Source organism: Eulemur rufifrons, chromosome 8, assembly GCF_041146395.1.
Source record: "Eulemur rufifrons isolate Redbay chromosome 8, OSU_ERuf_1, whole genome shotgun sequence".
In the NCBI taxonomy this organism is placed as follows: Eukaryota; Metazoa; Chordata; class Mammalia; order Primates; family Lemuridae; genus Eulemur; species Eulemur rufifrons.
In genome coordinates this window covers 94,450,616-94,463,897 of record NC_090990.1, presented here as the reverse complement: position 1 = coordinate 94,463,897, position 13,282 = coordinate 94,450,616, and the positions used below count along the sequence as shown (strand labels likewise).

At 44.6% G+C, this 13,282-nt stretch overlaps 1 protein-coding gene across 1 annotated transcript in view; it reads left to right on the top strand.

Annotated features, from left to right (window-relative positions):
- Positions 1-6,027, top strand: part of ATF6 (activating transcription factor 6) — a 204,056-nt gene extending 198,029 nt beyond the window's left edge. The window contains exon 16 of the mRNA XM_069480287.1: positions 309-6,027. Coding sequence (XP_069336388.1) covers positions 309-517 — 209 coding nt within the window. The 3' untranslated portion in view covers positions 518-6,027. The remainder of the gene's footprint in view (positions 1-308) is intronic.
- The last annotated feature ends 7,255 nt before the right edge of the window (positions 6,028-13,282 follow it).

The following is a 13,282-nucleotide window of genomic DNA, read 5'->3' as shown; positions in this document are numbered from 1 at the left end:
TCTGTTCCAGTTGCCTCAGTCATGGTAATACACTGCATGGAAAGCATATAAGACATGCAATGTCTATGGACAGATACTCTGTAGTGTTACCTCTGGCTGTTGCTTGAGCCCTTATTAGTCAATGAAGGTTGTTCGGTAACTAGTACTGGGAAGAAGACAGGCCATCCTAGCACCCAGCCATGCTGTATCTCTGCTTAGTGACTGATAAAGTACCATTAAAGTACATTGATGTCTTTCTGGGACTGAAGTTTCAGGCAAAGATGCACATTCTGTTGAATATTTACCTTTGTGTATATTCCTCTTTGCAGAGAATGTGATCAATGGGCAGGATTACGAAGTGATGATGCAGATTGACTGTCAGGTGATGGACACCAGGATCCTCCACATCAAAAGCTCCTCAGTTCCTCCCTACCTCCGAGATCAGCAGAGGAATCAAACCAACACCTTCTTTGGTTCCCCTCCAGCAGCCACGGAGGCAACCCACGTTGTCAGCACCATCCCTGAGTCATTACAATAGTACCTGCAGCTACATTGGAAAACTAAGAGTGGTACCCCGCCAAATTAAAGAGTGGGTGAGAGAAGTGCTGCTTGTTCTGCCTTCTTGGTGACAGGTAGAGAACTGCCTTGTGCTAGAATTCAAGGGGGAGAGAGAGAAAAAAAGCTGCTGTTCCATTTTTCACCATCTACCCAACTACTTGGAAAGCACTGGGATTTAGACACAAGAGAACAGCATTTCTTCAGTGGCAAATGTAACCCCGCATCCTCCAGCGTTACCTACTGTGGATTTTTACCCTGTACCTTTCTAAACTGCTATACCCTTTGTATTTGTTTTGTGTTTAAATGGTGGTCTTCTTTCAAATAAGATCCACCTCCCCTTTTTGCCACTTTACTTATTGATGCAGTAAAGTGAATTTTATTTAAAGTTATACAGCGCACAGATGTTTAGATGGTTTCCACTGATTGGATTTTTCATTCATTTAATGCAAACCCATTCTGGATAGTGTGCTTATTTGAGAAGACAGATTTCAAAACCATAACAGCCAAAAACACTCTAAAAAGAGACAAAGCAATTTGGAGCCTTAGGTAAAAGGGAAAACCCCCAGTTGGTAAAGTTTATCTTTTCTTGGGATTTGTGGTTCACACCTGAATGAATAACTGTGTTGAGGGTTGGGGTGGGTAGCAAATTTATGAGAATTAAATGGAAGGGAAGGGTCAGTAGCGGAGTTTTAAGAGAAGAGATAGTTCCATTAATACCTGTGTTTAAAAGATTGAAAGTTTGATGCAATTATAGTTTAAGATTAGCTCCACAGTTACCGCTTGAGGACTCTAGACCACAAAGTATTACCACACATACTTAAGTCTTCCCTTTACTAATCTGGTGCAGGGCCTCGTGGTCCATAGGACAGATCCTTCATTTTCATTGTGAGTCCCCACCCCACCACACACCTTCTATTAATATGATACTAAATTCAGCTGAAGACCATGGACTTCAGACCGAAGCAAGGCAAAAGCTTTTTCTTTTGAGAATTAACAAGTATTTATTCCTTAAAGCAATACAGATAGGCAAGATTGGATTCCTGCTGAGGGAATGCATCCCATAATATGGCAATAATTTTTCAGTTTCTTCAGTAAAAAGACAAGGAAGGAATTAACTCTTTTGTCCTCCCATGGTAAAAACAAAAAGAAAAAAAATACACTTATATATTACTGTACTTTGCCTACTTTCTTCACCATAGTAGACAAATTATGTTTCATTTGATGATTTCACAGAAGTGGATCTCAGGTAGTGATGTCCTCTGTAATGTTATCCCTTCAGTTTCTAAAGTGAGTCTTCCTCCCTCTCTTTCTACAAAACTTTTCAACTGCTCAATAGAACTCATTCTACAAACACTGCTTCTCATCCCAACAGACTTGCCTTTGTCAGATTTCTCCCCTTTCCTTTCCACACTATATCAATCAATTCCTCTTCCTCCTGGCAAGAAAGGGGAAAGGAAATCATATCAACTCACAAGGGTTACATGCAGCCAGTTAGTTTTCTGCCTGTGAAATTAGGCCTGGCTCCTACATAAATTTAAAGAATCACCAACATTTCTAACTGTCCAGACAGGTGCCTCTCTTCCCAATCCAGTTAGATGCTTTCCAAGGAAATCAGTTTAACTTTTGTGAAGGGGAAAAAGGGGGGCTCTATTGTTCTATTGCTTGTGAATCTGAAGTTTGAAAAGTGCTAGTTAACCTTCCTCTTTATCCACATTACAAGCCATTTTAGGTTCAGTACAGTACTCCCCTCTGATTGGCTAGTGTGGGTCATTTTCAGACCAGAACATTTTCCCTGGGGACCATTTTTCTAATGGATGCCAAGGAATCAAAAGCAAATGCCTAGAAGACCTTAAGGGGACTGGACAGTCTTCTCATGGGATATCTTCTCCTGGCCCTGCTCTTCCCATTCTGTAATGTGAATTAGCCCAACAAGAAACTGTGACTGTGGCCAGTAGGCAGTGGCAACATGGTAATCCCAGCTGCTGATATTCTGCTAGAACTCCATGCTTATCACAGTGGACAGAAATACAGTATGTGTGTGGTGATTATGAAGGGAGCTCCCCTCCTCTCCTTTGCACTGACTCACACAAGAAGGAACCATCACATGGACTTCTTGTTCTTAGCACTTTGCTTTTAAGAAGAATTAACACCAATGCTACTTAAACTATTACAAAAAATTGAGGATGAAGGGACACTCCCAAACTCATTCTGCGAGGCCTGTATCATCCTGATACCAAAACCAGACAAAGACACAACAAAAAAAAGAAAACTATAGGCCAGTATCTCTGATGAACATAGATGTAAAAATCCTCAATGAAATACTAACAAACTGAATTCAACAGCACATTCAAAAGATTAATCATGATCAAGTGGGATCCATCCCAGGGATGCAAGGATGGTTCAACATACACAAATCAATCAATGTGACACATCATATCAACATAATGAAGGATAAAAACCATGTGATCATTTCAGTTGATGCTGAAAAGCACTTTGCTTTTACTTCATCCCTCTATTCCCAGCTTTTCCTGTGCTCGTTTTACCAACTCCTCAGACTGAAGACTTCTATCATGTCATGTTCGCCGACGTTAATGCCTCTCTTAAAGGTGATGCTTTTAGGAGGGAATCACGGCCAAAGAGCAGGCAGATGTTGGAAGGGCTGGCAACTCCAGCTGGGGAGCTGAGAGTACTGGAGAAGTGACATGCCCAAGCCATCAGGAGCCTTGCTTTCTCTTTTCACTCACTGGCCCTTCAGCTCCTTGTCAGTACCTATTCTTGAATTGATCTTTTTGAGATGAGAGAACAGGATTCTCCTCAGGGTAGAGTTTCAGGAAATGAGTGAAAGGCAACCGACAAGTGCAAAGAAATATTCTACTTCTTAAATTGCTGGTAACACTATTATTAATCCCCAGGCACAACAGTAGTTTCTATTTTAATGTTTGTGTGCTAGCACAAGGCCCTTTAGAAAATGGAAAGTTGTTATGCCAGATTAATAAATTAAACAGGTATTTGGGCTTAATTTTGTGGTGGGATTGACTTTTGGGGGTTGCAGCAAGAAATTGTGGGGAATGTGTGTGTTTATATTAATATTTTTTAATTTATTAAGTTTTGAAATGGGACTTTGCAAGCTTGTGAGAAAATCAGATAAAGTCATGGAGGAGGCAAGTCTTCCTGTTATTAGATGATTTTGTGCTCTTTATGCCAATAATACTATAATCCTGGGTAGTGACGGTGGAGACTGATGGGAACAGTCTTTCTACCTGGTTGCAAATCCCAAAGTTTTAGGCTTAATGGAAGTAAGTAAATGTTTCCTCATGTTAACTACTGATCAGAAGTTAGGAGCTTCTTCCCCTTGGGGTTAACTCATACCCCACAGTACAGGGACACAGGTTCATTAGAGTGTTAGTATAAACTAACACCAAAGTTAGGAGTTAATGTGAAAGGATCAATCTTAAGACAAACTGTTTGCCATGCATGTAGTATAGAAACTTTAGATTATGGGGTAGGGTTTGTGTTTTCCCAAGTAACAAATACACCATAATTATAAAAGCTGAAAGCATCTTCTAATTTTTTTTAAATGACTATAAGTTCCAGCACAAAACTGGCATTTCTTTGCCTTTTCTTGCTAGCAAGAAGCAGACATGGAGGTATTTGAAAGCAATAATGTTCTATGAGTCATTCTTGACTGTTCCAAATAAATTTAGGAAAAGACAAGAAATTTGGGATTCAAACTGATTTTTCTATCATTTGTAAAGAGACACTGTCCTGATTAAATCCTCTTGGCCTAAATCTTGCTCCTGGCCCTGTATTCCCCAGTAGTCACAGCAGTGAGACGCTGATAAGACCCTGCCACTGTGGCATTTAGAGTGATTAGAACCAGACAACTCTCAAGCTCTTTGCCACTTTCATACTATTTTTTGATTCTTGCCATTTTACTAAGCTCAGGTTGTGAAACTTGACATGACAGGAATGTATCACAGGAAAAAACTTGTAGTTGTATTTGACTTTCTAATACATTGAAAAGTTTTAAAGTGACTTCCACTTTCAACAACATATTGAAGTAACCACTTCTGCTTTCACAACCTAAAGAGCCAGAGTCTGATCCGAAGCCCCTTTCAGTCTGACCTCATGGAAACTTTCCACCCATGAAAGCCTCTTTCCCCCACATGCTGACGGGCTGACTCAGCTGCCTTCAGTGGACTGAGGCCTTTTCATGCTTTTGTGCTCTTTATGCCAATAATACTATGTTTCATACAAAGTAACCACTCAAAGAAGATTGCTTATGGCCAAAATTGATAGACAATTATTACCACCTATGGACCCCATATCCCTTACCAAAATGTTATTTTCAGCAGTCCTGATTCATTTTCATTTGTACAAATGAGGATCTTTGCTGTTAATATGAATACCAATTATAACTTTTACCTTAAAAACAAGAATGAATCCTAAAAGAAAGAGAATGAAATGTAAGAAATTTTCATTTCTACCTCTAATAATATTTGGAAGAGGAAATTCTTGTTTCTCCCCACCCACAGGGATTGTGATAGATTTTTAATTATCTAGGGTACAGAATATTGGACTACCTAAAAAAAATGTTGCCAGAGTCCAAAAAGAACTATGCACATAAAAGAAATGCATTTTTTCCTACCCGAAAAAAGAAATCAGAGTATATTCTGTTAACTTATATTTTTAATGATTAAGCTTAAAATAAAGTTTATTTTGGATAAGACTAGAACTTTCAGCAGTTTATGCTAATATCGTCAGGTACAATAGAATTTATGAAAAGAATGAAGGTATCTGATTAGGAAGTTTGATCTTATGTATGAATCATGACATGGCTAGCCACTGTCACATAGTGGATATCATTCTCAACCTACTGGTTTGCTAACTTTAAACATTAAGGATTTATTACACTAGAAGACTCTTACATTAGGCTTGAGAACCAAGGAATAAGTAAGTCATAGTTTATCATTTGCCAAGGTCAACAAATACCACACAATTGCCCCCTGTGAAATTGGTGATCATTAGTTAAATAAACCAGTATCCCCCAGTATGCTAATCCCAGCTGGAGATTTGCAGGTTAACTTTCACAGCAAATGTATATTAAACCATTTTAACTCATACTCAGCCCTAATTTCCAAGCCAGTCACTAGGATAGAGGAGATGACGAGGACACAGAGCTTTAGATGAAAACTGCTATGTACTACTAGCCTTAGAGATACTAGTTTCCTATTTTCATCATGTTGGCAAGTACGGTTGAGGTAAGACCAATAGTGCTTCATTTATGGAACCATTAGAACCTGAGGAGAGAGAGTCAGAGGTGCCATTTCACCAGGATTTTCTTTCTAAGGTTGTATCCATGCTAATTTAAGAACATGTTAAAGATGAGATGTACCATTCCTTCCCTTGATAATTATGTTGGTTTACAATACCTAAAGAAATAATGACAACAGACTATTTCATACTTCCAAGCAAGCCTTTATAATGCAATACGTGTTCTTTCTCTAAAATTCAAATAAAGAATTTTTAAACTTGCCTTGTTTTATTCTGTATATAGAAAGAAAAAAGCTCCCAAATGAATCTTCAATGTTAACTGGTTAGTAATGGGAAAGGAAGCCTAAAAAAGATTTTTATGGCTTGTGTTACTGTTTAGATGAAACTGTTGAACTCTTTTCCACTCTTCTCCCAAGCCTGGTTAAGTAAAAATTTCCTTTATTTAAGTGTCCAGATATGTGAACTACAATCTTACCAAGGAAAAAACATTATCTAAAAACCTATACTTCATCCTTCTATGTCATCTGGAAACTGGGTTACTCAATCACACATCCAGTCCTCACTAAAGGCCTCTTCACAGCTTGGAGTGGCAAATGCCACCATGCATGAAGCTAGTCACTGCAAACTGACAGTGAAGGTTCTGTCCAGTGTAGGTATTTACTGAGCGCCCAGTGAATGCCTAAGACACTGCTTTAAGTTCATTAACTGTATTATCTTATTTCAGTCTTCTCTACAACCCATTTCCTAAGATGGTGACATAATTAGTAAGTAGTAGAGCCAATAGTTGGGCCCAGGAAATTTAGTTCCAGCACATGTATTCTTGAGCACTATATTGTTCCACCTCCCAAGGCATAAATCTGGTGCAGGCTCCAGACCTAAAAGAGCTCACAGTCAGCCTGTGGAGCCAGACACAAAAATATACACTGTGACAGTAATATCGGGGTTCTCCTAGAAGCAAAAGTGCATCTGTTTCAGAAGGTCTTAATAGACTTATTTAAAAAGAAGACCCCCTCATCTAGAGAAGCCTGACCTCAAATCACCTCTTCTGAAAAGGAAGTTTGCAGAGATTGGAGGTAAAACAGAAAAGAGAAACTGGGACTAAGCAGCAGTCTAGAGACTGGAGCCTCCACAGTGGAGTCTTACGAAAAGACTCCGTGGTGGCAGGAGAGCCAGGGACTTTTACAAACTGATGCTAAAATGTAAGTCCTTTTCATTGCCCCAACTCTTCAGTAAAAGCTGATACGCAGCTTTTTATCAGTGTTGTCTTGGGGAGTGAGAGAACAGGATAGGGTTCAGTGTGGTGTAGCTAGTGAAGAAGAAAGCGTGCAGGCAGTACAGCAAGATAATGCCACAGTGAAGTGCTGGTGGAAGTGACAGGCGAATAAGGAAATGATAACCGCCCTCTACCCTCCACCTCCGCCACCGGATCCTTAGGGGACTGTCCCCTGGGACTTCTCGCTGTATGTGGGATATGGTTCAAGCTAATTTTTGAATCTCAAAGAACAAGGGTTACACAATACACGATGTCATAAATAGAGGGCTCTTCTTTCATTATACCCTGCAATTTATCTAACTGTTCCTGTTTTGGGAAAAATTTAGATCACTTCCACTGTTTTGCCTACCACTGTTTCTATAGCATATTTCACTCCACATTCATTCAGTGTGATCTGTACAAATGCCTGAAGAGAATCCTTCTGTGACTTCAGTTAATAGAAATAGCTGCTGCTTGTGGAAGACTTAACCTTCTGCCAGACATCATGCTAACCCTTTACAAGCATTAGCTCTCTTAAGCTTTATGGCAAGCCTTAATCATTGACAGGTACCACTATCTACCTTACAGATGAAGAAATAGGCACAAAAGATTAAGTAAGTTTCCCAAGATCTTACAACTAGTAGTACACAGCAGAGTTGAGATTTGAAATCGTCTATCATGGCTTTAAAGTCACATTCTTTCTGCTATAATGCACTGCCATTCATCCATTGGAGCCATAAAGGATGACAACAGGAGACAAAGGAGAGAGGATGAAACCAAGCCACACAACACGGGCAACCAGGGTGAGAGGCATGTTCAGGAAAGAGGGGCGGTAGGTAAGAGGCAAGGTCCAACAGTACAGAGGTTTCTATCAGTGACTCACTACCTCAGAAGGTATGTACTTGACGCAGTCCTAGGCTCTGCCAACACTTCCGCTCTGCTCATATCCAAGAGCCCAAGTGTGACAACCCCATCCCAGGATGCAGCCACTGCTTAGTCTTGTGATCGCAAGTTCTAGAAAGTTTTCACTGCAGAACAAACTCATAAGGTGAATGCTGGACTATGAAATAGAGATGTTTATGTAAGAGATCACTAATCTCTAGATCCAAAACTGAAATGGTTTGGTCCACAAGAGAAGGACCATATGGTCCTTTTTAAGACATATAGTATGTCTTAAATATGACATGCCATATTAATAAATGGATCATTTTGTAAGATTGACTATTTGCAACACTGTGACTCCTAAAAACTGTGCTCATTTGGGGGGAAGTACCTTACAAGGCTAACAAAAAAAATACTGCTTCCAGTTATTTACAGGCATAGCCCATATTTTTGCAAACATCAACTGGGTACAAAGGAAGAAAGAACTGAGAGCCTTAAAAGCTACCTTAGATTTTCATTCCCTAGGTGTCCTGCTTGACTTCGGAAACCTCCATGGTTATCCATATTGCCTGAGGCCCCGATGGAGCTTGGATTCTTGTGCTGAATTTCTTCATAGTGAGCCAGAAGCAGTGGCCCTGGAATTTAAACCTTTACCACACATTCCAAGTGTTATACCAAGCTCAGCTGTGGGAACTGTACAGATGAACTAGACAATGTCCTCGTCCTCAAAGACATGTGAATGTCTCGCCCATGTATCTATGTGGTTACCCTTCTGTCCCCACAGAGAGTAAAGATAATTTCCAGAAGAGGGTAGAATTTCTTCTGGTCAGCCTGAAAAATAAAGTTTAGTTAGACACAAGCTGCTCTCAGGAGAGCTTTGGGATGGAAGAGTCATGGCCAGCATTTCTGTCAAGGCCACAGAGCTCACCCACTCACTTGGCGGCAGGTCCCAGGACATCAAATGATGCGTTTCACCATATTGTCTCTGTTTTCCTTGAGTTGCTGGAATTCTCTGCTAAGCAACTTGTTCACATCAGACCGATGCATTGCCCCTCTAGCCTGGCAGCCTCTGGGAAGACAGAATTCCAGCAACCCTCACACAACCTGCCAGGCTTTTTCCATCAAATCACCAGCTGGGGGAACTGGAAATTGATCTTAATTTAAACAGTATGAGCAGGAAAGATGCTGAAACATTTAATCTCTTGTTTGAAATGGCTCTATAGGTCACCACCCATGTGGGCACAACTTGAAGCACATTGCAACTAGCAGCACAGTTGGGGCTAATTCCATCTCCCCAAGATTCATAATCTGGTACAAGTCAGCAGGGCCTAAACAGTCTAAGGGAGGAAAAGTCTATTCATAGAAAGTTAGATTTTCCCCTGACCCCCCTTAGCAGCATCTTGTACTTCTCCATTCCTAACTCGGATCACCTCTGCAATTACTTCCCTGTAGGACCATAACCTCCAGAAAGACAGGAACCCTATTGGTGTCTAATTCACTTTTTTATCCCCAATAGTGCATGGATGTTGTGTGCTCAGGACATGGTGCTTTGGGCATTTTAGGCTAAATCAGTATTTTGTTGAATTGAAGTAGTCAGCATTTAGAAAGCCACAAGTATACATTGTCTTTCCAGGAGTGTGCATGATAGACTGGCATTTGTCACATGTGCTTGCATGTACGGACTACCTTACCACATGCAAATATTCACAGAGCACCACATTGCAGGATGCACGGGCCCCATGCTGAGGCAGGACTGCAAGGGAAATGGGAGAGCCCTGTCTTCCTTCAACAGACAGGGCATCATTAGCTTTCTCCTCCCCTTTTCATTTCTTCCTGTTGCATTTTCCCTCTGTGGCACGTTAGAAGTGGACCTGGAAAGAGGATATGAACCAGTGGGTCTGCAAGTAAGGCCTCCAGACTGCAGCAGCACCTCAGAACTCGCTAGAAATGCAAGTAGCCTGGCCGTGACCCAGACTTACTGAGTCAGACTCTGAGGCTGAGCCCAGCAATCTGTGTTTCAACGAGCCCCCCAGAGGATTCTGATATGAGTTTGAGAACCATCAGAGTGGAAACCTGGAGGATGGGAATATCCAGACTTCTGCCAGGGATGAGCCTCTCCGTGGCGCCATCACTGGGGTTTCAGGGAAACACCAGGAAAGAATTGTGTGTGTGTGATGGCCTTTTTGAAAGTCCACAGGGGTTACATCTTGAGTATCCACAGACTCTTGTGCTTGCTGCATAGCCGGCCTCCTGCTGCCTTGGGTGGCTGCACTCCTAGCAGAGGGGCAGGAATCAGGGCTGTGCCCAGCCAGGTCAGCAACCACCCAGGGCCAGGGGCCTGCATCCAGGAAGGAGAGACAGAACCAGCTCCTTGCTCCCACACATCCGAGGCTTTCCTAGGCCCTGGGCTTCCAAGAGGCCCTGCTTTGAACCAGCACCCTCTGCTATGGAAGGGGGCCGGCAGCCTCCCTGGAGCAGGCAGGGGCACACCAGAGAGAATGCTGCCGGCCCCTCCTGCACAGCTCCGAAGGCAAGGTCGGTGCTGCAGGCTCCATGGGCACAGTTGGTTATAGATAGGCTCTAACCCCCTTCAATACGGCCCTATAGAGGTGGTTCCCAAACTTTGCTGTACGTTGGAATCACCTGGGGAGCTTTAAAAACTCCCAGTGCCTGGCTCCCACCCCCAGACATTCGGACTTACTTGGCATAGGGTATGACCTGGGCATAGGAGTGTTAAAATTTCCCCAGGTGATTTTAATGTGTGCAGAAAAGTTTGGGAACCAATGAACTATGACTTTTGAGACCTAGTTCTAATGTTTGTGGAGCAAGTTCTAATGTTTGTGGAGCAACAGAATCCTCGAGGTCAAGGGTGGAGCAGAGTCCCAGGAACAAGAAAAAAAAGTGTTTGAATAATTAGAGTCAAGACCTTGCAAATAGCTGGTGAACAAGAAGGGCAGAGAGGTGGAGGTGGGGGCTGGTGAGTGTTGGATCCACTTGTGGAGATGATGTCAGACATTCCTCTGTGATGTTAGAATGGGAGAAATGCATGAAAATAACCATGGCTGTGAAAATGGAACTTTCTGTGAAATGGCATATTCTTGGAAGGAGAGGGAGCAAGGCGAAGAGGGGGAGGGGAGGAGAGGGGCGGGGAGCCGGAGAGGCCCCAGCCAGAGGGAACAGAGAACAGGGATCTGCTCCCAGGCCTCTGGAGAGCTGGAAACAAAACAAAACAAACAAAGAAACAAACAACACGAAGATGTGAAAAGTGTAAAGGAAAGGAGAGGAGGTTTGGGTTGGCTTGAGGAACGGGGAAAGAGGCCGGCTGCTGATCCAGAAGAAGCCCAAGCAACAGAAGAAACACAAGCCAGGAGGGAGAGGAAGAATCATCTGCTGAGGAAACCACAGCACAGAGGGCAGTGGGCCATCCAGACCCTCCAGCCTTGGGTGCTCAGGCAGGTGGGAGGGTCTCCCAGGAGAAGGCCAAGTGCACCCCTCTCACCACAACAGCCCCTCGGACAAAGGGCAGACACAGCGTCTGCCAGTATACTATTCCCCTCCTTTCTCCTCCTGCTCCCCAGTTCCTCTCCCCTCCAGGCTTTGCAGAGACCCGGAGGAAGGCGCTCTGGGGCTCCCTCCCCACACCCGCCATGTGTGGCGCACAGGTGAGCCCAGAGCAGGCTTCTGGCTCCCGTGTGCATTGGAGGGAGGTGGGCAGCTCCTATCCTAGGGCTGGCACCAGCCGGATTCTTAGATCTCACTCTCATGGCTCCTCTCAGGGAGAGCTATCCAAGTATTGAGTCACAAAGAGAAAAACGACTTGAAGACAAAACTAAGAAAAGTTACACAGGCTCTTAAATTCCTGGAGCAAAGATTTGATGCAGACTTTGTGCAAAATCAGGGGATGCCTCGTGCCTGGGTATGATTATAACCCCACCTGCTAGGACAAGCCATCTGAGAAGTAAAAATACCCACCGTGTCACACAAAGTGGCCCCCTCTGCGTCTCAATACCCTGGAGTGAGCAGGCTGGTCCCACCTTCACTGGGGAGATGCAGCCACGAAGACCCCTCCCACCCTGGGCTTAGCGCTCCCCCACCGGACCGTTCCCCGAGTTGGGACAGGTGCTGCTCAAGCTCAAGGAGCCATGTGGGGCTATTCAAAGCTGATGTCACACCAAGTGCTTCACGATGCTGAATGTACCCACCAACCAGTTTCACTCCTCCCTGGCACAGCAGGCCCCGCGGTGCCGTGCACAGGCCGTGCCCTCCCCCAGACTGCCTTGCCAGCGAGGTTTGAGGTGCTCTGGGGATTCAGTGCATGACAACGCTTGGAGCCCCGCAGCTGGTGCTGCCTTTGAGGCCTCAGCATTTGCAGGCGGCAGTTTCCTGTGGGAGAGTGGCGGGGCCCTTGGTGCTCAACTCCCAGCTGTGGCCTCCCTTCTCTGCCCTGCCTCTCATCCATCCTGACCATTGGCCTGGCCTCTCAGAGGAACAGAAAGTGGACTGGCCTCTTCAGAGTTAGAAAGGCAGCAAAGCCCAGGGGCTGTAGCCAGCCACTGGCCCTCATTTTTCAGGAAAGAGGAGAGAAATGAGGGGTGGGGGGAACACCGTCATCCCAGGGTCAGGGGTCTGCCTCCTGCAGAGCGGCAGCTGGCAGGACAGGAATGTCGTAAGCCCAGGGGTATCCCAGTGAAGGCCCTTTCTGTTCTGAAAATGCGCCACTGGGGGTGGGGCTGGGGGAGGGTGGCCCCGCCGTCACAGAAGTGGCCATTGTGAGGTGAAGGGGTCAGCGTGGGGCTAAGGTCTTTGGAGGGCAGAGGGGGATTCCATTGCTGGCAGAGGGCAAGAAGGGCAGGGTGCGCCTTCAGGGCCACTGGGGCCTGGTAGGTTCCCAGGGCTGTCAGGAGGCCAGAAGTCCCTTCTGTGTGACCAGAACTAGAGCCCTCTGGTGGCAGCCCACATCAGCCCATCTATTCTCCTGGCCAAGCTCTGATAGGGACACAGAGATACCTTCCAGCAACAGCCAGGCTAGGGAGGAAAACACACACAGTCATGAGCACCTCTGAGGTGGCCAGATGAGGTGTGTGCCAAGGCATGGGTGAGGAAGCCCAAGGGAGAAGAAGGGGGAGGAGAGGATGGGGAGGGTGGCTTTCTGTGGGAGGTGGGCTTTGATAAGGCCTTAAGGGAAGGGTAGAATTCAGTCAGGTTGAGACTGGGAAGGGACACCTGTAGGGACATTTCAGGGTGGGAACAGCTGGAGCAAGAGCAGAGAAGGCGCACTCAGGGGCCAGGACAGCCTTGTGTGACAAAGGCTTGTTGGGCCCAGGGAGGAGTAAAGCT